The sequence below is a fragment of the Thamnophis sirtalis genome, unplaced genomic scaffold (assembly GCF_051295495.1).
Source record: "Thamnophis sirtalis isolate CommonGarterSnake01/CBP01778 unplaced genomic scaffold, rThaSir2_p1.2 scaffold_2, whole genome shotgun sequence".
NCBI lineage: Eukaryota > Metazoa > Chordata > Lepidosauria > Squamata > Natricidae > Thamnophis > Thamnophis sirtalis.
Genome location: NW_028261382.1, coordinates 127,631,692 through 127,657,761, shown reverse-complemented (window position 1 = coordinate 127,657,761; position 26,070 = coordinate 127,631,692). Strand labels below are relative to the sequence as shown.

The 26,070-nt window shown below is 36.8% G+C and overlaps 1 protein-coding gene across 5 annotated transcripts; it reads left to right on the top strand.

Moving 5' to 3' along the window:
- Positions 1-1,290: 1,290 nt before the first annotated feature.
- Positions 1,291-26,070, top strand: LOC106545519 (Y+L amino acid transporter 2). 5 transcript variants are annotated; one of them, XM_087706887.1, is made up of 11 exons: positions 1,291-1,420; positions 8,442-8,617; positions 13,252-13,773; positions 15,560-15,685; positions 16,744-16,888; positions 17,104-17,227; positions 20,875-20,978; positions 23,391-23,487; positions 24,110-24,259; positions 24,786-24,969; positions 25,867-26,070. In XM_087706887.1, the coding sequence occupies exons 3-11, from the start codon at positions 13,269-13,271 to the stop codon at positions 25,956-25,958; spliced, it is 1,527 nt and encodes a 508-aa protein (XP_087563013.1). In that variant the 5' UTR covers positions 1,291-1,420; positions 8,442-8,617; positions 13,252-13,268; the 3' UTR covers positions 25,959-26,070. The 5 variants fall into 5 exon arrangements, with proteins under 5 accessions (XP_087563013.1, XP_087563015.1, XP_087563012.1 ...); XM_087706886.1 differs by lacking the exon at positions 1,291-1,420 and adding an exon at positions 7,206-7,351; XM_087706885.1 differs by lacking the exon at positions 1,291-1,420 and adding an exon at positions 7,236-7,397.

Sequence of the window (26,070 nt, the reverse complement as noted above, 5' to 3'; positions counted from 1 at the left end):
GTCTGCAATTTGGTCCTGAAGGGCTTGAGGTTGACTCAGCTTCTATCCTTCTGAGATTCGGAAAATGAGGACCCAGATTGTTGGGGGCAATATGCTGACATTGCAAATTTCTCGGAGAGTGCTGTAAAAGCACTATGGAGCAGTATATAAGTCTAAGTGCTATTGCTATTGCTTTTATGCTGACCAAAACTGGATGTACTAGGTGCAGTCTAACTAATGAAACAATGTTCTTGGCATTATATCTCTGCTGATCCTGCTCAAGATCATGCTGGCTCTTTTGGTAGCTGAAGCACACTATTGATACTTGAGAGACCGCCTACTGCCAATTACCTCCACACGACCTATTAGATCTCACTGGTTAGGCCTCCTCCGAGTCCCATCTGCCGGTCAATGTCGACTGGCAACTACGCAGAGGAGAGCCTTCTCGGTGGCAGCTCCGACCCTGTGGAACGATCTCCCCATGGAAATTCGTACCCTCACCACCCTCCAGACCTTCCGCACAGCCCTCAGAACCTGGCTATCCCGTCAGGCCTGGGGTTAAGACTACAACCCGCCCGAATAGTATGAACGTTGTGTTTTAATTATGTATTTGTCTTATATGTTAAAAGTTTGTCTCCCCCCCCCTTTTTAAGTTGTAAGCCGCCCTGAGTCCCCCCAGGGAAAAGGGCAGCATATAAATAAACTTTAAATCTAAAATCTAAATCTATTGTCATGCTTAATATTTGATCTACCAAGACATCCAGATCCTTCTCACCAGTATTAGTCCTAAGCCACATACTTCCGTCATGTACCTGTGCATCTGTGTTTTGGCTGGTTTTTCCTACCTAGAACATAATTTATATTTCTTGCCATTCAGCTGTGCATATTGTTGAATAGACGCCAATATTCAGGTCTATGAAAAGTCTTTTAAACCTTGAACCTTTGTGGGAAACAGAAGCACCAAAGCTTCTTACATCCAAATATTTACTTTTAAAATGCATTCTTCTAAGGCTAGTTACTATTTAAAAATCGCAAGCAATTAGGGTATATATGGAAGGAGTGGGAAGGAAGGGAGAAGAACTGGAGAAAGCACGAGCTAGGAATATAACTAACAGATGCTGGGAATAAAAACAAGGGAGGGCCTGACTGACTTAGGTCATATCCCCATGGCTACTTTGCTTCCAGTTGCTCTTTGACTTTAGGGACACAAGTGCATTCCTTGACTCTAGCTGGTTTGTTTTGACTGTCTCACAGTTTTCCAGCATTCATTAACTTCTTAAACTGCAGCTCACAAGACACTCCACAGGGACTGTTTTTCTACTCAGCTTCTTTGGCTGTTGTGTACTTTGCTTCATTCCGGCCTCTGGATGCCAACAAGCACGCTCTAAATCCTCTAAAGGGACTATATCACTGTGAGGAACATCTAGTCAGTGGATGTGCGGTAAGTCTTTTCCTTACATGATAGGGTTGTTTTGAATTAATTTTAAGGCATCTTCAAATAGCGTCTAAAGGGTGATCTCCACACACACCTGGGGACATTGGGATGAAGCTAGGAAGAATTAATTCCATGACAAATGAAGAAAGGTGATCAATATTTGGATACCAGCAAGACTAATATTAGTCAGCTATGGGTACCAGATACAAAAGGTGACCCATTCCCTAATCTTGCACATTATTCCTCCTTATGTAAAATTGCTGACTGCATTTTTCACCAAAAAAGGGCAGGAATAGGTAATCTGGTACACTTAAAGTATTCTGGATTGCAACTCACACAGTTCCTTCTCACTGGATACAGTAGCATTTTAGTCCCAAAAACACCAGGCTGCTTCCTCTCCAATAAGACATGTTCATTGGGAAGATGAAACAGCAACTGCTCCATCATAACTACAACAGCTAGAATCTTTCTGGCCTTCAAATGAGTTCCTAATTTTCCCTTCTCCCTCGTTAATGTGTTCCTAATTTTCCCTTCTCCCTCGTTTTGACTCAGCACTGTTGAGATATATGAACTGGGTGGTAGAAATGAAGCAAGAGTTAACAGGTAGGGGAAGGGAAATAACCAGTAAGTACAATCAAACCCCTTCCCGTTATGAGGTGGGAATTATGGAACAGGATGAAGGAAACCTGGGTACATAATCTTTGATGTGAAATGCTTCAGTGGCATTGGGAATGAGAATATAGGTCTACATGCTAGTCATTCTGATGAGCCACTTCAGTGCTTTGTCAGCTACTCTCCTGCTGTGCAAATAAATAGTCCTGAAAAATAGTGCCAAGGGACTAAATGGAAAGGAATATGCCCACAATGACCCAAATTTGCCAGTGGTGCTGGGCAGATTCCAGCCACTGTCCATACAATCAACCACATTATTGACAAAACATTCCATGTCATATCCACAGCCTAAAGAAGGAATCAACTAAAGTTAAATTTAAGTTGCTTCCACTGTTAACTGGTGTTGAAATAGAATCATTATAGGAACCTAGTGGAGCATTTTTGCACTATAGTTAGGAGCATGGGAGGAAAAACCCTAATAATTCTACAAAAATGCTGTTTCAGACTCTGGCTTTATAAATGGATCACAGCCATAACATTCCAGGAATCTCACTAACCAACAAATCGTCTCTGCCTTTTTATACATCCAGTACTAATAGATCTAAATACCTTTATTATCCAAACTAGGTAACATCATAAATGCTAGATAGAACTCTTTCTATCTGCTTCTCTAAAATTCTTTCATTTCCATAAGTATTAAAGGAAAACCATTACCTGCACAATTCTAAAATTAGAACATCTGGGTACTTTTTTACAAGGCTTCAGTTCTGTTTTATCAAAAGCTAGTATGTAATATATATTTCTTCACTACTGGGTTTTACTGTTGATTGTCAATCCTAAAAAGTAAAAAGCTATTTACCACTTCAGTACCTTAATTGTCAATTCTAAGGTGGTTGTTTTACCTGTTGGTATTAAAAAGAATTAACATTCCACTATATTTTATGTTTGTTTTGAATAAACCACACATTTGTGTCCAGTTCTGGTAAACATATTTAAGAAAGATTCAAAGAAAGACAATGAAGATCCTGAATCTAATAACCGGAAACTAAGTTTTACAAGGAGCAATGAGGAAATTAGATGTTTAGTCTTGAGAAAAGAGGCAGGACATGATATCATTTTTGAAATATCTAAACAAAGAAGATTAATAGTCGGTCTTTATAACAGAGTTCAAGACAGAGTTAATAGACTGTTATGGGGGAAAAATTCCTAAAAATAAGTATAGTTGAACAGAGTAGTAAAATCAAATACTGGGTACATAACAGTTTTCAACAATTTTCATAATAGGTATAATATGTAGAGATCACAAACCAGATGTCTATCACAGCCTCAAGCTGTAAAGCTGCCAACAAACTGTTGAACCCACCTTAGGATGAACTTTTATTTTTTTCTTTGGATTCAGAAAGTTAGACATTCAGGTAGACTCTTTGAAGTGTATGAAGATTTCTTTAGACAGGTACATTTCCCTGAAATTAGCACAGAAATGAAGAAGGCAAACAGAACCTTTACTCATTGCCAATTCCACTTCTATTTTAAAGGGGTTTATCTATGTAAATACAGAGATACAGCTGACCAAAAATAGCCATTCTTTGAGTTAATAATGCTGTAAATTACATCTTTGTGGATTCCCATTGAAATCAATACAGATATTCCAACTGCACTGGGATGTATTCACTTTGCTTGTGGCGTTATACCGAGAATACAGCAGCAATCTTCCTATTACGCATCTTGTTTATTTTATGTATTTAATTTCTAAAGCTTCCTACCTAAAATTCAATGACTCAGGGTGGCTGATATTTAAAACAACAATATCAAAAAAAACCAAAACCTGAAGCAATCATGCAAAACAGGGGTCTCTAACCCCGGTCTGTGGACTGGCATCAGCACACAGCATGCCACAAAGCAGGCCGCGCAAAAAAGCAAAGCCCCAGTCCACAGATGCAAGCAGCACATGGCACCATGTCCCCTCCGGTCCATGGAAAAACGTCTCTCTGTGAAACCAGTTCCTGGTGCCCAAAAAGTTGTGGGCCACTGATTTAAAACATTAAAACCGTTAAAAACAATACAGCTCAGTCAGCAGGAGTGCAATTCTTGAATGGGTTCCACAACACTCACTGATCCCTAGGCCAAATAACAAAACCATTCCAGAAAGCCAACAAGGTCAGTGCCAGCCTGACCTCAGGAGGAATTATATTCCATAGGACAAGTGCAGCAGCAGGAAAGCCCCCCACTCCTGATCCTATCAGATGATACTTTCTAATGGATGGAACCCACAATAAAGACCTGGTGGGATAGGTGGATGTCACTGGTGGATATCACTGAGGACAGGCAGTCACTCAAATAACCCAGCCCTTGGGGTACTGTTTGAGTATTCCCTTGCATATTTTTCAAATAGTTCAGTTCACAATATATCAAGCTACATCCCAAAATATTAAACATTATATGGTCCAGACTCCAATTTGAGTCAACTCCTGTGATAATTGGTTTATTAGTCCAAGATTTCTGGCTCATGCTACAGTCCATCACCAGGAAATGTCTCTCTCTCCAGAACATGCACATTGGGCTATTCTGTGTTACATTTACTGTATATCGTTACTGGTTATATGTAGCTTTTAGTTGTTGATTAGGATGTTAATAACTAACTATTAAGTCATTAATTGTTTTTTCCTTGTGCCGCTGCACCCTTGGCTCCTAAATACCTGATAGGCTGGTTGTAAATCAGTGTTCCTACTGATTGACAAGGGGTCCATTTCAGAGGTGGGTTGCTCCCGGTTTTACTACTGGTTTGCATCGCGTGCACATGCACAGTTTAAGGTAAATTGTTCTTCACGCATGCACAGAACAATTTATAGTGAACTGCACACATACTTGCACTACAAAACAAATGCTGGCAATGGCAGCAGGGACCAGGGTACAGGTTTCGGGGCGTGCCCAGCCTGGGTCACTGCCAGTTCTGTGACTCAGGCCAAAAAACCACTACCGGTTTGGCTGAACTGGGAACAACGCATCTCTGGCCCATTTCCCAGGCTTCAATCATTTATCTGGCTATTTTTGTCCCCATACGGCCAACAATCATAGTAGCTGAAAAACTGAATACAAGCAGTCAGCTGAGAGGATCTGAACTCACTGGTAGCTTCACATTGCAATAAACAAGGTAAAAAGTAAAAAGGTAAAGGAGTCCCTGTGGATTTTACTCTGCTAGTTATTGTTAACTATAGGAAGCAATACATCTCCATTTCAAGGCCATTGAGCAAGCGCTGTCCAGAGACATTTCCATGGTCATGTGGCCAGCATGATGACATGGACCACTGTTACCTTCCCACTGAAGTGGTACTTATTTATCTACTCGCATTTGTATGCTTTTGAACTGCTAGGTTGGCAAGAACTGGGGCAAGGACAGTAGCTCTCTTCATCAAATGTGTTCCAGTCACAAACCTTGGTGACCTGGTGACTAACCCAGATTGGATCTTGAATACATGTCCTTGTTCATTGCATTGTGAGACTACCAATAAATTTGTGTCTCCTCATCTAATTCCTTGCTCATGATCTTGCAATCTGATTGTTAGCTTCTTCCCAGTCCGTCCCACATAGTTGCAGGGGCAATCCATGCAGGATTATATGGTTTTAATTTACATGGCCTAATCATGGTCAGTTTTTGCTAGATTATCACCATGCTGTCTTTTAGACAAGGATTAAAGATCTGGCATTTTTCCATATATTGAGCTAAGTCTCATTGTGAGTTGGATGATTATTATGTTTGTTGTTTACCTGTTTGATTATATTTTCTTTGTTAAGGTTTTGATGTGTTTGATATTTTATATTTTGAAATCTGTCTGCCATCCAAAGTCATTCTGAGTGTACAGTCAACAAATGTAATAAATAAATTGACAGGTCAAACTACAAACTATGTAACTAGCAACAAGTCTAGCTGTTGTGTGAAGCCAGGGAATGCATAAGATTTTCGTCCTAATTAATCTCTTAAACACCCACATTTTCAATCTGTTTCAATTATTACCTACTTGCCTGAGTTTTATCCCTATTTTCTGTGTGTTTCTGCTTCTGTGCTCATGCATTCTCCTGTAACTGTGTCCAACACCTGCTATTAAGCATTAAGCAATGAGTCTGGGAGTCATTTTAGGCTATTTTGTCCTGTCTGGGTAATCACTACGCTCAGGAATGTTTTTAGTAAATTTAAATCCTATAGACACGGTGTAAACACCTGTGTCTCAGAAAAGCACATAGAACATTTGCCTGGAAGTGGTCTGGTTTCATTTGTTTTGCCTAATGATGAGTTAGTCATGGAACTAACCCCAAATGATTTTTTGGAATCAGAATGTTATACATCCATTGCAATATCTTCCACTGTGATCCCTGACTTATTATGTCATGAGATTGGTTTACTATTGATTTTTTCTTCTGGCTTGGCTGATTTTGACTCTGAATTAGTGACTCATGGTTGAATTCCTTTCTGCTCATATTTCCATCTAGCCTTCGTTCTACTCCTTGCTTGTAAAACAAGTTGGTTTATGTTTACACCCTCCTTAACATTTATTTTCAAACCTGAATAAATTACCCCAAATTGGATAAGCCAATCACAATAGGGATATTAAATAAGGGCGTTCTGATAGTGATTAAAAAGGACTTTCTGATAAGTAGTTTAGGGGTATGAAGGAAAAAGCTTTAGGAAGCACTGTTGTATAAAATATTTAAAATCACCCATTTTATACTGCAAGGAACAACTAAAAATCCTACGAATGTGGAGCCGATCCCTGATTACAAAAACTCATTAAAATGAGTTCACATCCTGTTGAATTCTTTTATGTTTAGCAAGTACAGTACATTTGTGAGATATTCTGAACATAACAGGAGTCTGGTAGCCCCCTTTCAGCATTTTTTCACGAGCCTTATGACTTATAATGAAATTTAGTAGTCTGAAAAGGGGCTACCAGACTCATTTTGTTCTGTTCTACATTCCTAGGATTCTTTTTTGGCTACCATAGATGGACACAGTTCTCCTGTGATATCTACAGCACACTAAAGCTTGGCTGTGACATCAACAGTTACGGCTCATTAGTACACTTGAGCTGTTTAGTGGAAGAGAGTTTATTTTATCGGTGGTTGTTGCAGCGACTCATTGTGGATTTCCTGCTCAAATAGCAGCACAGAGAAGGGGGAAGAGAAAGAGCGAAGAGGCTATTCATATTCATATCAGTTTCCACTCTGCATTGGGCAGCTGTTTGCTCTGTTGCTTATTTAGAGTGAGATCACCATTCCATTTCAGAAGTTACAGCAGCTTTCCCTCTAAAGTAAGGAAGATATCGTTCATGGGTGAGCCTCTGTATTACTCCTTTTTACCCTTACTGACTAATTTCAGGTAGGAATGACTTTTCCTTTTGATATTTTCATTCGTTAGAAAGGGGCCATTGAGAGGGTAAAGCAAGGGGAGAGGATCTTGTTGTTCAAATTATATTTAAAAAAAAGTTTATTGGGAAATATAATTTCTTAACTAGCCCTTTCCAGATATTTGGGACTACAGCTTTCATCATACCCCATCAGCATGTGTTTTAGTCTTATGGATCTGGTAAGTGCCAAGTTAGAGAAAGTGAAACAGAGGAACTTTTGAAATATTGTCTATAGGCAGAAGCATGTTGTGTGACACAGGGAAACCTTAGGACACTGCATATGAAATTGCATCATCCATTCAAACACTTCTCTTAGAGTTTATTTTTCATCAAACTCAACATATTGTATATTGTATACTGAGGTCTGCTTCAGCTGATTTTTCATATTTCACATTTGATCTCATACATGGTTTAGTATAGCTATTTTTTCTACCCATTAATTATTCACCAATTATGGTAGTAAAGGCATTTCCATTATATGATACATTATTTAAGAGTGTTTTATTTCATTTGTATACATGGGCATCTCACCTATGTGAAATGTCAAAAGTAACAAACCCCTAACTGATGATTTACCTCTATTTATTTCTGAAGATATTGCTTTAAGTAGGCAAGAGGTGGTAAACTCAAATGAACTTTGCATAGGTTTCATTGCCAATTCATAATAAACACAATGAGCAAGCTAACAAATATTTATAGATACACCGCTGTGAATTCGAACAAGTGCTTTCTTTTAGATGAGAAATCTTAGGGCAAGTTTTCCTAAGGTTAAGATTTGTTTTGAAAGTAGTGTTTTGATGAAAACCATAACAGCCAGGCGGTTTAGAATTGTAAATCTTTTTAACTGTCCCATGAGCTCATCCAGTACTGTAAAAGTAGATAAACAAATGTTCCTCTGATGTAATTCTCACAGTTCGTTACCACTGGACATACTGTTCAAGGCTTAGAGGAGTTGAACTCCAAAATAGATAGAGATCTACTTCTAGTCTACATATTTTCTTTCTGTACACCAACAGTAAGCAATATCAACTTCACCAACCAGGAACTTGGAGCAGAGAAGAGAAAGGAGTCTCTGGCCAGGGGAATGAAAGAAGAAAAAGAACCAAAGAGATAAGAGAAGACAGAATTTAAACTGAGTTCTCACTCAAACGTCAACTGAAATAGTAACGATAGTGAAAAGTGGAAGATCAAGGTAGAGTCACAGACATGTGATACCCTAAATATGAACAAAATTATTGTATAGTTTTTTTGTGGACTGCAGTCCCTTTCACAAGAAAGGATACTTTCTTTATTCAACAAAAATCTATATAGATGCTGTTATGAAGAATAAGATTATTAACATTGTGTAATTTCATCCACAACATAAATCTATTTCTTTTGGTCTTACTTTTTTCAATTTTTCTTCTACCACAATAATTTTTTAAATAATTTCTTTTGCAATTTAGAATCATGCTGTATAGTTACTGAGGTAATAATTACAGAATGAAAAGTAATACTAAAGGGAGGTTTAACTGTGATACAGTTACACCAAATGATATTGCAAGTTCACATTATAAACATTTTGTGAATGAAAAAAATTGCTATTGGTTTAAGCTTTTAATGTTCATTTAGAAAAGACTCTTCACAATTTTGGACAGATCATTCTGCCCCAGTTTATTCTCATCATTTCATCAAGCTACCCATCAAATTAACACAGTACATCATCACCATCACTAAATAATTTGATTTTCTTACTTTTCTCCTATGCGACCTCCCCCCCCGCCCTCCCCTCCCCTCTTCCCAAGGCTGAAGAATATAATCTAATGGGCTCAAGAACTATACATCTGATTTTTATTGTGCTGCTTAATTTTTGGGGATGTTTGTCATGAAAAAATGAGCAAAGTTATATGCCTAAAAAAGATCGATTCATACATTTCAATAGGCTTTTTTGGTTGTTTTTGTAATAATAAGGTAATATTTCTGATAAACAATAACCTGACTTGAAAGAAAGTATCCCACCACATTTTTTACACTAGATTTTAAAGAATTATCTGAATTTTCTTTGAATCCAAATGTATGAAGAATGACATGCAAACAAGAGAAAGGAAAACAAGATTGAAAATAATTTTGTGCAGATTTTCCCCCTAATATATACTTTCCCTAAGCAGAGAGCAAATCCTATACTCACTCACATTGATGATGTTACCTAGTTGGTTAATGAAATGTCTGCAAGCTTCAGTTCAACTCTGAGCTATATATATATATTCTCTTCTGTTGATTTACCCTAATTGCATTTAAAAAAAATAAAATAAAATGGTGGATGCATTGCAAAGTTTGGAATCAGGAGAAAGGGGGGGGGGAATAATTAGAATGTTATTAGTTTAAAATGTGATATGTTTATGTTCAAATATGAATTGAACAAATTTATCCCCCATCCCTCCCAACAGTCAAGCTGGATTGACATCTCTACATAGCTTTAGTTTCATTCTTCCAGAATCTTTAATATCTTGGTTTCTTCATTTTAGAGGCAATCTGAGAAGGTCTATGTTGATTCTTAGCTAATTTTTTTTGTCATTAAGGCATTCAAGAGTAGAGTTATTGCTGCCAATCAAACTTAGAGTTAATCTCTGTATTATGGAGCTTGTTTGTTGTAATACACTAATATCAAAATAAATAAAGAGATTACAGTTTCGTACTATGGGTTACTTGTGGCAGGCTAGAAATTTTGGCTATTAATTTGAGATAACATAGCTGGGCTCACAATTTAACTCACACTAGTCACACTTATTTTAATCATGATTTCTCAACAAGCTCCCTTGACTTTATTCACAAAAGATGCTAAAGCAAATCACATTGTGGGTTGTTATAAGAATCCAATTATAATCTCTTGGGTCAAAGGAAAGCTGGAATGCATAAAGTACAACATGCATGAATTAGAAAATGTTTATGGGCCAGCAATATTCATGCTCAATATGGAAAAAAAAAAGCTGGGACAGCTGAGCTTATTCAGTGTTTTCATGGCTGAAAGAAGATACTTTATGTTGTGCAATAGAAAGAGAAGTGGAGGAAGTGGAGATTAACTCCAAGGCCATGCTTATTAGTTCAGTTATTTCATTTATTTATGCCATTTAGAAACCACCCATCTCCCTCACAGAACAACTCTAAATGGTGTACAAATAGATATAAAAATTATATATAAGTATTATAATAAAAGTTCAAATTTCCCCCGCACATGTGTGCTAGTCATTTCTGGCTCTAGGGAGGGACTAGGTCTAGATCTAGGGATGTGGTGGCTCAGTTGCTAAGATGCTGAGCTTGTCAATCAGAAAGGTCAGCAATTTGGCGGTTCGAATCCCTAGCGTAACGAAGTGAGCTCCCATTACTTGTCCCAGCTTCTGCCAACCCAGCAATTCAAACGCATGTAAAAATGCAACTAGAAAAATAGGAACTACCTTTGGTATCAGGTTCTGTGCACCTTGGGCGCTTAGTCATGCTGGCCACATGACCACAGAGATGTCTTCGTACAGTGTTGGCTCTTCAGCTTTGAAATGGAGATGAGCACCGCCTCCTAGAGTTGGGAACGACTAGCACATATGTGCGAAGGGCACCTTTACTTTTGCCTATTATAATAAAAATAGTTAATAATAAGAATAAAATACTATTAGATGGCTGCCTCAAGTGGCTGAAACTGGGAAGTTGGAAGACAGATTTGAGGAGATAATTTTTGATGCTCTAGAATCTGATCAGGTTTCCTCAGATGTTATAACAAAAAAAAACTCAATTTTTTCTTCTTAGTGTTTTACTACAATTACAGGGTATGTTTCCCCCCCCCCCCAGATTAACCAAGTGTTGATCCATTGGATGCATAGAAATTGATTGACTGACCTATTACTCAAGCTTGGCATTGGGAGCTAAGAAAAAGTGACTTCCAATTGCACTGAGATTCTATATTTTGTTTGAGAGCTTAAAGTGCATTCTATGTCTCATATCTCCTAATTCCCAATTGTGTGGGTTGCCTGAAAGACTGGTCAAAATTTTCCAGGGACTGTCCCTGATCCACTTTAGCAACACTGAAACAAATCAATTATCCCACTAGTAGTATTCTCATGTAGTAATGCAAGGAATACTATATTAGCCTTCAAAAAATATTGAGTCAAATCTTGGATATTTCCTTCTATGGTTTCAACATACAATGCATACAGTGCTCTCAAAAGAAACTTTTCCAAATTAAGTTTCCATGTGCATTATACAAAGTACAGATAGTTCTCAACTTTCAACAGTTCATTTAATGCCTGTTCAAAATTACAACAGAACTGAAAAAAAAGTGACTTATGAGCATTTTTCACATTTATGACCGTTGCAACATGCCGATGGTCACAGGATTTGTATTTGGATGCTTGACAACTAGTTCATATTTATGACAATTGCAATGTCTTGGGTCATGTGATCACCTTTTGCAACCTTCTGACAAGCAAAGTCAATGGGGAATCCAGATTCACTTAACAACATATGTTATTAAAATAACAACTGCAGTGATTCACTTAACAAATCTGGCAAGAAAAATTGTAAAATGGAACAAAACTCACTTAACACATTTTTCACTTAGCAACATAAATTCTGGGCTCAACTGTGGTCGTAAGTCAAGGACTACTTATAATAGCTAAACTTTATGTGGCGCCTATCACTGCTTAAGCTTCTAGTAATAATTAATCCCAGTAATACTATGTACTATGTATTTACTAGTATTTTAAATTTCCAACCAAAGCCATTAAATGTTTGTTTTTACCTAGGAAAGGTCTGGAATCAGTGTTTCAAAGTCTGCTTTTCATGAAATACAAATCATAATTTTTTTATGAAGAACTTTCTGGAAAGACAAGTAGTTCTAATCAGGAATTTTAGACTTAATGTTTTCTTTCTTCTCCTGCCCTGTCTCTATCCAAGCAAAGCGCTCTTACTTTATAAAACAAGTGAATTGCAGGTGTACCTGCAATGAGGGGCAGTTATGTGTAGGAAAAACCTAGAGTACCAGAGGTTTTAGCTTTAGACTTGGGTGAAAACGTGATGGGGTTCTGTGAAACTTTCAAACTTTCAAACTTTAATGGTATTTGTATGCCGCCCACTCCCTAGGGACTCTGGGCGGCTCACAGCAAATAAAAACAGCAAATAAAAACATTTAAAACATTTAAAATTACAAAATTAAAATCAACACAGCATCCATTTCATCAAATGTGGCTGGAATACTCAACAGCCCCAGGCCTGCCGGAACAGCCAGGTCTTAGTTGCTTTACGGAAGGCCGGGAGGGTGGTGAGGGTCCGGATCTCAGCAGGAATCTCGTTCCACAAGGCCGGTGCAGCTACAGAGAAGGCCCTCGCTCGGGGAGCCGCCAACCGGCATTGTCCGGTCAACGGCACCCAGAGGAGGCCCAACCTGTGTGATCTTATTGGTCGTTGGGAGGTAAATGGCAGGAGGCGGCCTCTCAGGTAGCCAGGTCCGATACCATGTAGGACTTTAAAAGTAACGACTAGCATCTTGAAGCCAGTGCAGCTCGCGGAGGATAGGTGTAACATGGGTGTACCTCGGTAAAAGTAAAGCCTATGGAAATGAACAAAGAATTCACTTGAATGCAGCCATTTTTTAATTACAAGAGTTTTGAATAGGGTTGATGGTGGTGATTATTACGGTATTACTAAACTAACATATTCAATGCCTTGAACATATTTTAAAGCTCCTGGTCTACAGACATCACAAATAAACCTCCATGGAATTAAAGTGTTATAGTATAACTATTCCTTGTTTCCGCATTTTTCCCCCCCCCAGACAAAACATTCTCTCGTTCTTGTTTCCAGGTAATGATTAACTGAAGATGACGGGTCCTTGGAAAACATGTTGCAATAAAAAACATAAACCCAAGAATGAATTACAGGAGTTGGACTCAATGGCAGAGAACAAGAAGGAAAAAATGCAAATGAAACAAGAAATCAGCTTGCTTAATGGCATTTCTCTAATTGTAGGGAACATGATTGGATCAGGAATATTTGTATCACCCAAGGGTGTGCTGATGTACAGTGGCTCGTATGGACTTGCACTTCTGCTCTGGGCCATTGGTGGGGTCTTCTCTTTGTTTGGAGCATTATGTTATGCTGAACTGGGGACATCCATACTTAAATCAGGAGCAAGTTATGCCTATATTCTAGAAGCTTTTGGAGGATTTATTGCATTTATCAGACTATGGTCTTCCTTGTTGATCATTGAACCTACCACTCAGGCAGTCATAGCGATTACTTTTGCTAATTATATTGTGCAGCCAATATTTCCATTTTGTGAACCACCCTATGGAGCAGTTAGGTTGATTGCAGCAGCCTGCATCTGTAAGTAAAATTTTACTTGGTCATTGCAATAATTTGTTATATGGTATCCTATTTCCCTGAAAATAAGATCTCCCTGGATAATAAGCCAAATCTGGCTTTTAAGCGCATGTGCTAAAATAAGCCCTCCCCAAAAATATTGCAACACAGCAGCATCCATGAGGTGATCACGCTTGCTGCCTTCTGCACCTCAAAAATAATAAGACATCCCTGAAAATAAAGCCAAGTGCTTGTTTCGCAGGTCAAAAGAAAATAAGACCCTGTCTTATTTTCGGGGAAACACAGTACCGTTTTAGAATGTAATACATTTTATTCATTTACTGCAACAACAGTGAGCCAAATAAATACCAGACACTGCCATTTTATCAGAAGAACTTTCTAAATTCTTATTAGCTCAGTAGTCTTGCTTTGAAGATTTCAAAGGCATTGGGTAATATAGTAAGTTGCCAATTACATTATTATTTAGAGTGGGTAAGATCCAAAATACATAGGCCAACTATTTACCACCATGTGGGAGAGTTAAATTTGCTGCCCTGGAATATGAACCAATATTTCATGTTAGTAGTATCATAATGGAGTAACTGTATCTAAAAATAATTTGAGTCTACCTCCTTTGTCCTTTAACCCAACATTATAATCTTGCACATGTGATCTAGCACATGCTGGCTGAGGAATTCTGGGAGTTGAAGTCCACAATTCATAAAGTTGTCAAGGTTGGAGACCCCTGATTTGGATGATAGCGGTCTGGTGGCTTGCAGCTATTTTGAGTAGCAAATTCACAATTCACTATTATTGGCCTTGCATCTAAAAATGGTCATATATATATGCAGCACATAACCGAAACTGAACTTCTTTTCACTTTCTTAATATCCCTGTAATATCATTTACATTTCTGCTCTTTAAAAATGGGAACTTGAAACAAAACAGAGAGGTTTGCCAAGCCCATATAAGTTAAATATCTGAGGAAATAATTCAAAAAATTGTGCAATCATTCCAGGGTTTACTGAAAATTGTAAAGCTGTGTGATTTGTTTCTCTGAAAGTATGTGCAGTATTGTAACAAATCCTCACAATTTGTCTTAATCAGCCCAATGGCAAAATAAGACCATGTTTAGGGTGGCATTTCTTCATAGTTTACTCATGTGATCTGATTGACAGATTCTTTCCATCTTAAAACTGGAGAATCTGGTTAAACTTGCTCAGAAATTATACCATTATCCATCAAATAAACCGTAAATCATATTCTCTTTAAAGAATAGCTTATGTTGTTTATTTTGGTTTCTGCCTCCCATTGAAGGGATATGAAGAAAAGAGAGAAGACTCATTTTTATCTATATGCTGCTTGCAAAATTGTTTTTGGTCAGCATTGGGCGCTCACCTTTACAGCTGGTCCTTGTTTAGCAACTGCCTCTTTAAGTGACTGTTCACAGTGATGATGGTAATGAAAAAGTAACTTTATGACCAATCCCTGTACTTACAATCTTCAAAGGTCTATAAAGCAAAAAAAAAAAAAACACCCTGAAATATGATCATAGACACAATTGTAATTTTATTTAGCAACACCTTCACTTAACAACTGAGTTACTGATCCCAAATATGGTCACTAAACAAGGATAACCTGTAGTTTTTTTTAATACACTCACCTACACTTTCGAAAAACAAAACAGCCAGGCTATTCAAAGAGATATTTCAAATAGCTTTTGTATTCTAATTAATTTCTAACAAATTTGTCAGAATTTTGTAGTCTAACAAAGTTTATTTATTACGTTTGTTTCCTATTTTCTTGTAAGGTTCCCTGACTTTTATTAATTGTGTCAATGTGAAGTGGGGAACCCGAGTACAGGATCTTTTCACATATGCAAAAGTGATGGCTCTTATCATGGTCATAGCTGTGGGCCTTTATAAAGTTAGTCAAGGTAAGAATGAACTTACTGTTATAAATATGGCAAAGTAAACAGCAGATAGAGGCAAACATTGATTTTAAATCAGATTTTACTTTTTGGTTCTAAGGTGTGCGTGTGTGTGTATTTGACATGATCTATTCCTCTGAGGCAGGAAAAAAACACTGTGATCCATCTGCAGCAATTTGTAGGGTCATGAACGTCTGGGCACTTTGTTTCCATATAACTCTTGTTTTTCAATATATACCATTTTCTGAATAACTTCCTATTAAACATGCAGATCTGTGGTGGCAGCTGAATAAATTATATTATATAATTATTCCGATGGCTGTAGACCAGGAAACACCAAAATAATTTCGTTTTTAAGGCTGGATAAAACAACCTTTATCAGCATGCCATTCTTCTACAAATCCACTTTTTGTAATGTGTCAAAACCTTAGTCATCATTATTTCCAAATACACCTTTAACCATATACTGCCAGCAGATAATTACTAGAGCAGATAATTATGGTGCAATCCAGATACAAGTTTTTATTTTATATTTTATAACAGGGGACTGCTCTGAGTTCATTTTCTTTTTAAATCTAATGGGAGCAAACTAAAGAAAATTCTTGGAAGGTCATGTCATCTAGTGGTGGGTTGCTCCAGTTTGGCCTGGTTAAGCTGAATCAGTAGTAGCGGTGGCGGGACACCCCCCCCACCTGCCCGGACGCTTCTGCGCATGCATGAGCACATGCACGAGTAGACCCAAACTGGTAGTAAAAATATTTGCAACTCAACACTGATTTCATCATATAGAACTAGCTTCCAAGTAGTGTATCTTTGCTCACATAACTAAATAATGATCTTTTGTGATTTTTCTCCTCTGATGCCAGAAAGCTGGTATGAACAGACTTGCTTCCCAGAAGGGTAAAAAGAATATACAATCAATATAACCAACTACAAATTAAGTTATGGAAAGGGAAAATGTTACCAGTGAATATTTCAGTTCTGCTCCCTTTTTACCCGAATACGTGCGAAGTACCTATATGCCTAAATGTAAACAAAACCTGAAACTTCTGGTGTTTCCACAGGAAAAACTGACAACCTCAAGGAACCATTTGAAGGTTCCACAACAAATGCAGGATTTGTTGCACTTGCTCTTTATTCTGCCCTCTTTTCCTACTCTGGATGGGATACATTGAATTTTGTCACTGAAGAAATGAAAAACCCAGAAAGGTACATGTTTGTTCTGGATAAATATAGCTCCTTCTCCTCTTTTTGCACCTGACATGTTTTACATGTTCATATATGTAAGGTCAGTAATATAGCAAGAAACTTTCCTATACAAACTGCTGTATTAGTATTTGCTTTATTCCTTTGGATTCATCTTAAATTCAGGTGCATTTAACATATTCTGCTGTTTGCTTGTTTGTTTTTCTTTTTTTCTTCAGAAACCTTCCACTTTCCATTGCAATATCAATGCCTGTAGTGACTATTATTTACTTGCTGACCAATGTGGCCTACTATGTCGTGTTGGACATGACTGCTCTCTTAGCAAGTGATGCCGTGGCTGTGGTATGTTCTGCATTATAGATTGTTGGGTGCATCTGATGGGCAGCCTTCCCCAATCTCAGGAAATCTACAGGTATTGAACTGCAACAGTGGTGGGTTCCAGATCCCATTCCAACCGGTACGGTTGGAACAGGCCCTGAATCTCGCGCAAACAAAAGCAGCGTGCACATGCATCTTACCGCTTCCACAAGCCTCCTCAATGCTTCAGCTGCTCAGCGGAGCATCACGCAGGTGCTGTATGCACCATGCCCCTGCACAGAAGTGCTGAAGACTTAAAAGACTAGTAAGGAGCTCAGGCAGGTGGGTGGGACCTCCGGAGTACCGTACCATACCGGTATCCGGTGCTCCTGGCAGGGTCTGGCATGCCCGTACTGGAGCATACCTCCTACAACCCACCACTGAATTGCAACTTGTAGAGTTTCAGTGCATCTGGAGAATGGCAGGTTGAAGAAGGCTGACCTGAGTAATAAACACATTATTCTTACCACTCGCCTTTCATGCAGTCCAAACGCAGGATGTCTTTCATCAAAATAATAAAAATAGTGCTGTGATATTGTACCACAATGCCATATATGTCACAAGGTACATACAAAAGCGCAGGATGAAATGGCACAGCATTGTTTTCATCAGATGTTACAGGTGCTTCTGATCCAAACTTCTCATGTGTTCAAATTCCCTTGTAGAATTTCCCACTGCAATGTGAAATCTATGTTGGATAGGGACAGCATGTGACAAAATTAACTCTTTGCTGATTTTAAATCTTAGTAATCTTTTAGATTTTTAGCATCAGAAATATACATCAGGCTTAGTATCAGCTCATTTCCTTAAATGTTTTGTCACAAGAAGTAATATTTGCAGTAGAAAACCTCGAACTCTGGGAAAGCCAGATAATTTAGTAATTTTTCAGTATCACCAGAACAAGATGACTGAATATGTATATGTATATGTATATGTATATGTATATGTATATGTATATGTATATGTATATGTATATGTATATGTATATGTATATGTATATGTATATGTATATGTATATGTATATGTATATGTATATGTATACACAAATGTAACAAAGGCAATAGTAAAAATATTGGGTTTCTGTCTGGATGGTCTCTTATGACGAGCCGATAGATAGAGAATGGAAGCAGTAAGCTTCCTCCCATATTTGGGCATACCAGGGGTTGTGACACTAATTGTATATGTATATGTGTATGTGTATGTGTATATGTATGTGTATGTGTATATGTATATGTATATATATATATATATTGGTCCTTGGAGACAGGAGAGGTATTGCAATTTTTTAAGACTGCAAAATGCAAGCAAAAATCACCCGGTACACAAACCATTATTTTCATGTAAACTCAACACCCCCCTCCCCCATGGTCTAAAATATTACAAGCAAAATGCAATCATTTTGCTAATGAATTTTAGGTTTTGTTGGATGGTCAGAGCTGCATGCAATTCATTGGTTGCCTGCTTTTTAAAGATTTATGAGTTGGAAATTTATGGATATAGCAATGCCTCCTTATTTTCAAGTGATAGAATTTATTATGAGTATAATTCTGAACTAAAATTGTAAATTATATATATGGAAATGAGACATATTTGCATATATTTTGCAATCTTTGAAGCTTGAGAGTTTAAAACAAAATTAGACATTTTTATCAGTGATTAAGGGACAAAAATAGAGATAGATAAATTAGAACATGTAGAAGAGCAATAGTTAAGAACTAAGGATCTGGGAATGAGATAGGAAGTTGTTAGAAATTATCATTAAGCAACATTATCACTGCATTTCGAATATAACCTCTTGATTCTGAATTACCAAGGGTGAGTCTTACTTTTAAAGTGAGTTATTATTCTGAAGGAACAACCCATGTTTTGGAAGCTATCAAATGATCTTCTTTGGGAATACTTTGACCCTTGGGTTACTTTACTTAGAGCAGTAAGTTCCATGGACCTTAAACAGAGGACATAAATAGATGGAGACACAGGACTCCTTTCCCATGAATTGTTGTTTCTCATCCAACACTCGAATCCAATGTTGATTCAAAAACATCTCTTTCGAATTACAGCATGGTCAACCTGACCTGCGAACAGTGGAATATTGGTAGAAAGCAGAATAAAAATATCAACTCTATATCAAGAATCATCAGCAGTATGTTGCCAATAGGTTCCCACTGGGTTCCATAAGATTGGTTCATTTTTATGTATATTATTACAGAGATATTAAATAATAAATTATCTTATTTACAAAATAATTAAAATTTACAGCTGACTTGTTGCAAAACAAAATTTCAATAGTATCATTGTCATCCTAAGAATGATTCTGGCTTCCACATAAGACCCATATGTATACTTATAAAATGATTGGTGTGCTGTATAGAAGTTTGACTATCCATCTGTCCAGGGCAACCATAACAGCAATAGAATGATAGGAATCTTCCTCAAGGGTTGGAGGAATTGATAGGCAAACTCTCTGTTTTGTCAATGGATGTTTTATTATTGGTCACAATCACACTTGAAGACAACTTTCTATTTAATAGGTATGACTAGTTTGTCAGAATACCTAATTATTATTCAGGGAAAGCTTTTATTTAACGTGGTAGAACCAAATTATGTTTTCTACAATATACATAATGCACATAAGTACTCAGTATTGTTGATTTTATCCTTCCTTTGTTTTCACTCACAGTAAGTTGATTATTGAGGGGTCCTTGGTACTCTCTGAGCTTGGTTGTTTTCTTGCAGATGTTTCAATACCCAAACTAAGTAAAATCATCAGTGCACTGATTACATTATGTAGTTTAGGTAATGAAACATCTACAAGAAAACAATCAAGCTCTGAGATCAGCAAGACCCTTCATTTCAATCATTAGCTACAAATATTTTCCTTTATAAGTTGATTAGTCTTCCCTGTACCATATACAGTAAACACGTATCTTATGGAACTGTTAGAAATGCATCTTTAACCTGGTAACCTCTAGACACAGTTTGGACTACAATTCCCAAGCAATATAATGAGAAGACATTATTTGCAATGTAGTTTGGAATTATTGACCATGTAGTTTCAACACTTCAGGAGAGCACCAGGTTAGGAAAGTTTGCTATGAAACAAATAAGGGTAAAGATCATCCAGTCATGGATGACTCTAGGGCAAGATGCTCATCTCTGTTTCTTGGCTGAGGTAGCAAGTGTTATCCAAAGACATCTTCCATGGTCAAGTGGCCAGTATGGCTATATGTCAAAGGTGCATAGAATGCTATTACTTTCCCACCGAAGTGGTACCTATTAATCTACTCGCATTTGCATGCTTTCAGACTACTAGTAGGCAGGAGCAAATAAGATAGATTATTGTTTCTCTACCTAGAGGAAGTTTGGGACTTTACAAAATTCTCATATGATTATAAAAAAAAATCCTATCAAATCACGACAATTCTTTTCTGGCCTTATTGTCTTTTATTACGTAATCACTACAAATCTTGTTATTCATGTTAGATACCAAAATTCAAAAGCTATGTCAAGCTATTGGTATTGTCAGAATTCACTGAGTATAATTTTATGCTAGAAATTAAATTTTCATGCAGTCAATTTCCCTGACACAGGAAAAATAGATGAATCTTTTCTTCTTTGTTTTTCTATTGCAGACATTTGGTAATGAAGCTCTTAGCCACGCTAAATGGATCATCCCTATTGCAGTGGCAATGTCTTGTTATGGAGGATTAAACTCATCAATTATTGCAGCTTCAAGGTATGAGACACTAGGAAATGGCTACTGGGCTGATAAGTCAGTAGCCAATTCTTAATAAACATTTATGTTGTGCAATGTAATACTGAGCATAAAGAGCTTTTTTAAATTCTTCCTCAGACTTTTTAGGAAAAGAAACTGGGTGGCTCTTTTCTTGAATTTTCCCAGGAGAAAGAGTTTTCCAGCAACCTATGAAGGGTAGAAGGCATCACTAGTCAAAAAGCCCAAGAGGAGGCGAGTTCTCTTGGAATTTAATTGATTCCAATTGAAGGGGGAGGGATGCTATTTTATTAAATTGTACGTGGAATGTGTGTGTGTGTGTGTGTGTGTGTGTGTGTGTGTGTGTGTGTATGGCATAGCATACTCCTACCGTGTTTTCCCCAAAATAAGACAGGGTCTTATTTTCGTTTGACTCCCCAAAATAATCACTTGGCCTTATTTTCAGGGAGGTCTTATTATTTTTGAGGTGCAAGAGGTGGCGAGCATGATCACCTCATGGCTGCTGCTGTTTTGCAAAATTTTGGGGGAGGGTTTATTTTTTGGGGAGAGCTGATTTTAGCGCATGCACTCAAAAGCCTGATTTGGCTTATTATCTGGGGAGGTTTTATTTTTGCGGAAACAGGGTATTAAGTTAAATTTATTTTGTTATACTCTTTTTCTCTTAAGAGACTACTCTTCCTCATTCCTTTTCCTCAAACCATCAGACACCAATATGGTAGCAAGATTCAATCTCATTTTAGGAAAGGCCTGTTACAAGGATCAGGTGTCATCTCTTTAATAATTCCATCATCCCCAACCAGCATGTCCCACTTTATATGCAACAGCCATGCTAGCTGAGACTTGTGGAAGTTGAAGACCAATATATTTGTTGGGAGATATTGGGTTAAGGAGTCTTAATTTCAGGATACCACAGAAATTTACTGTCAGCCCAGAAATTTATGGTGATGTGTGCCTTTAATGTGCTTTCTGCTCATTTATTAATTCCTGAAAATGGCTCAAGAAGCAACCGTGTATTTTCTTTGAACAAGACAGCTAAAAGATGTTTCTTTTATTAATATATCTATGAAGCTAAAACTGTTTTTTCTTTATTCTGGTTCCCTCTAGTGTCCAATTTTTAAAGTCTCTTTGAAATCCTGTCTTTAAAAGGATAATAACAAGGATACTTCTAATTAATTCCAAAATCTTATTTCAAATCCACCAGACCCTTAGTAGATTTGTAACTTTCCAAAATCAAGGTTCTAATCATCCTTTTGCTATTTATTCCAAAAGGGAAAAATAGTTTTTTAAATTTGCATTGAAAATTTATTTTGCTAAGAATTGAATGAAATTTGCCTGGTGCTATAAAACTTGTCATCCAACTGTACTTAATATATGAAAAGCAATTAACAAGCAATTTCTGAAAATTGCTAGAATTGCTCCCTACTAGAAAAGGGAGTATCCAAACCCAGTGCCCTTTTGAAGGCATCAACCGTGGTTTGAGCAAGTCCTTTGTATCCTGACCAGATAGTGCTGTCTTGCAAATTCTTCACATGCAGCAATTGTCCGGAGCACTTGTGGGAAATCTCAAGTCCTCTCCTCTTTCAGCGAGGAATTACAAAGATCCAGTCTCCTTGCTGGTTCTTCATTCCAGCATAACGGTCAGCTCCACTTTTAACAGAGCTATGCCACTTCTTTCTTGGAAGTCCCAAACTGTTTTCTGAAGAGTAGGGGAGCTGTTCAGAAACTTGCATTATGCACCAATTTTATATTACGTGATTAAGAGAAATGTTTCCTGAAGGATTTCAATCTTCTACATAATGTATAACTATCTTGACTATAAGTATGGGGTCTTGAAACATTTATCCTGAGATTCAATAAGTGGTTACAAAACAGAGATATTTTTTTAGCAATGGCACTGCAGGTCAGCTTCCCAAAGAAGTTACAATTTACTAGTTTTGATAGTGGAAATTTCATATTTTATTTACATAAAGAATATCTTATTCTCCACTGTGTCTTTGTCTAATTCAGGGAATATGCCTTATTGGTAATGTGTACATAATGTTAACAAACATTTCTACATGATTAATTTCATAATGGAATGGCAGTTCTCTATGGATGCTGTGGAGACTGCACTTCACCACAAGGAGTACAGCAGGGGATAAAATGTTGGACTTAATCCATGACAATCCAGTTTCAAAACTCTGTTGTCAATTTAAAAAATTAGATAACTTTGAATCCATCATTTTTACTCAGTCTAGTTCATTTTGCAAACAAATGTAAAGATGTTCTACTCTGAATTATCTGAAGAACAAAATTAAAATTATAAATTATTATAAATGGGGAGGATGAGGAAATATCTGTTATGCTATGATTTAAATCAATATTATTGTGAATGTATAAAATGACGCATTAATACTTTTTTTCTACTTCTGATAGACTTTTTTATGTTGGCGCTAGAGAAGGACATCTCCCTGATAGCCTGAGCTTAATTCATATAAAATGTTTCACCCCTGTTCCTGCTCTTGTTTTTAATGTAAGTAATGATAAAACACAAGAAAAGAAAGCTTTGCTTATTTTGAAAACTAGATTGATATATTTATTTCTTGTGAACTGAGGCAAACAATTGATTTTCCCAAACTGAACAAATAGGCCTTGTTCAAGCAGTCACAATAGTACCCAGTCCATGTATGTTTTGAAAACTGATTGGATTTAGTGGTATGTCTTTGAAGTTACAAGACTTCTAGTCAAATTATTCTGATGCTATTTTGTAAAAAATAACCATCAGCAACAACAGAAATAAAGAAACTTTCCAAAATGTAACTCTATAGCAGTTGGCTGGGAATTGGGACCACATATTTTCTTTCCTTGGCAAGTTTAAGGGCAACTAGCACAAAATTAAGCCTCCAATTCCTGCACTTTATTTGGTTAAAGTTGTTAGTAATGGAGAAACTTAATTGAGGGACTGTAATGCATCAGTTGACACAAACCAGTGCTTAAGTGTCATGTAGAGCAGGCTGGGAAATTCTGGAAGTTGAAGTCTACACATCTTAAAGTTGTGAATTTGGTTGTTGAAAGTTGAAAACACTGATTTAGAGCATACATTTATTTTTCCCTCTATCTTTACACTTCATTCTTTCTCTTTTATCTCCTGATAGGGTTTGATGACTTTGGTTTATCTCCTTGTGGAAGATGTCTTTCTCTTGATAAATTACTACTGTTTCAGCTATTGGTTCTTTGTCGGACTATCCATTGCAGGATTAATATATTTAAGGCATATTCAGCCAGATAGACCAAGGCCCATTAAAGTAAGAACATAAGAGAATTAAAACTTAAAATTGTAACCATTAGTATATAGTTCTAGTTTTTATATTAAGCCTCTGTGGAGAATTCCATTTATGAAACCACTGACTTTTTCCTTATATGGGGTGGGGGGAGGTTGCAAAAATGCATACATTCACTGGGTGGCAATAAAGAACTAGCATTTTCTGAATGTTTTAAGTGTCAGGTAGTCGTGCCTAGATTTTTGCAGTTCTGATGTGGCAACCCGATTAGGAGCCCTTTAATTTGAGACGCAAACAAAATATTTCTGATATCTACTTTCTATCTGTTAGATTGGCTTCTGGATTAAAGTGAAAATCAGTGTCCTTGATACTGTTGTTTCCGAGCATTTCATACCGTGCACTAATAAATATTATTTGTCATGGGTATAATTTTATTCTGGTATATGAAACACAATCATAGAAAAGTTTATTTGAAATTGTGAGAGTTGTGGTAATGGGAACATTTTAAAGAAGCACTTACTTTAACTTGGAATTATCTTTTTTTTTTCAGCTCAGTCTCTTCTTTCCCATTGTATATTGCATATGCACAGTTTTCCTTGTTATAGTGCCTCTTTATAGTGATACAATCAATTCTGTTATTGGAATTGGCATTGCGCTCTCTGGGATTCCCGCTTACTTTTTGGGAGTTTATTTACCAGTAGAAAAGAGACCTCGGTATCTTCATTGGCTTTCTGGTAAGAAACTATGCAGTTTATTTGCAATTTTGCAAATTTATATCATCCATATGCTATATTAAAGATTAAAAGGGATGGATGGAGTAATCTTAACATGGATCAAATGACAAGCGATTAACTTTATTTAATAAATAAACTTGTATCTATTTTAACTCTTATCCATCTAATGATAGTGGTATCTCTTTTAGAGAGCAAAATTGTTCTGAATGGTAACTTTAACCATACAGTTGGAAGTCCGCATGCTTTGATTGACTATCACAATAGTTTTATATCTATGGAGGTTCTCAATCATCCAGATCATGGTTCTCCCAAAAGTGCTTTTCAAAAGGCAACTAAACTTCTTAGTTTTTTCCTTGAAAAATTTCGCTTCTCATCCAAGAATTTTCTTCAGTTTGGGACACAACAGTTTTACGTTTTGACACCTCCAGCCAGATACCCCTGCAGAGGGAGTCAACCATCCAAGATCCTAGAACCACATACATCCTTCCACACAAAACTTTGCACATAGTTCCTCAGAATAGTTCCATTAATTTATAACTTCTAATAAGACGGAAGAAAAAAAATGAAAGCTGGGAATAATTTTTTCAACTGTATTTCGTTAATTTAACTAGCTAAAATTTAATGTGAATAAAATTAAATTTTGGTCTTCATCTTTTGTCTTCACCTTGCTGTTTTTTTAAAAAATTAAAAATAATGCAGTCCTCATTCTATTTCTCCTTTAACATCCCAAAATTGTGATATCCCTATCTCATATCAAATGTCAATTGGTTGATCACCAATTTGTTATAAAAATCAGGGTTACCATGCTAATGAAGACTTTTACATCATAAGAAATTCTGGAAATGCTGACGTAATTATCAGTTTTATAATATGGTGATTTTATTTTTTATCTTGCAGCTACCACTACACAGTATGTTCAGAAGTTATTCTGTTGCTGTCTGACAGACATAGACCTTGAAACAGAGAAACCGGATATCAAAGCAAAGTAGATTATTTTGGACAATCCCTACACTTTGCACATCCAAACAGCTGGAAATACTCCTTTCTGCTGTAGAACAAACTAAAAAATGTATGACTGTACTGTGCAACATTTTGCTGTAT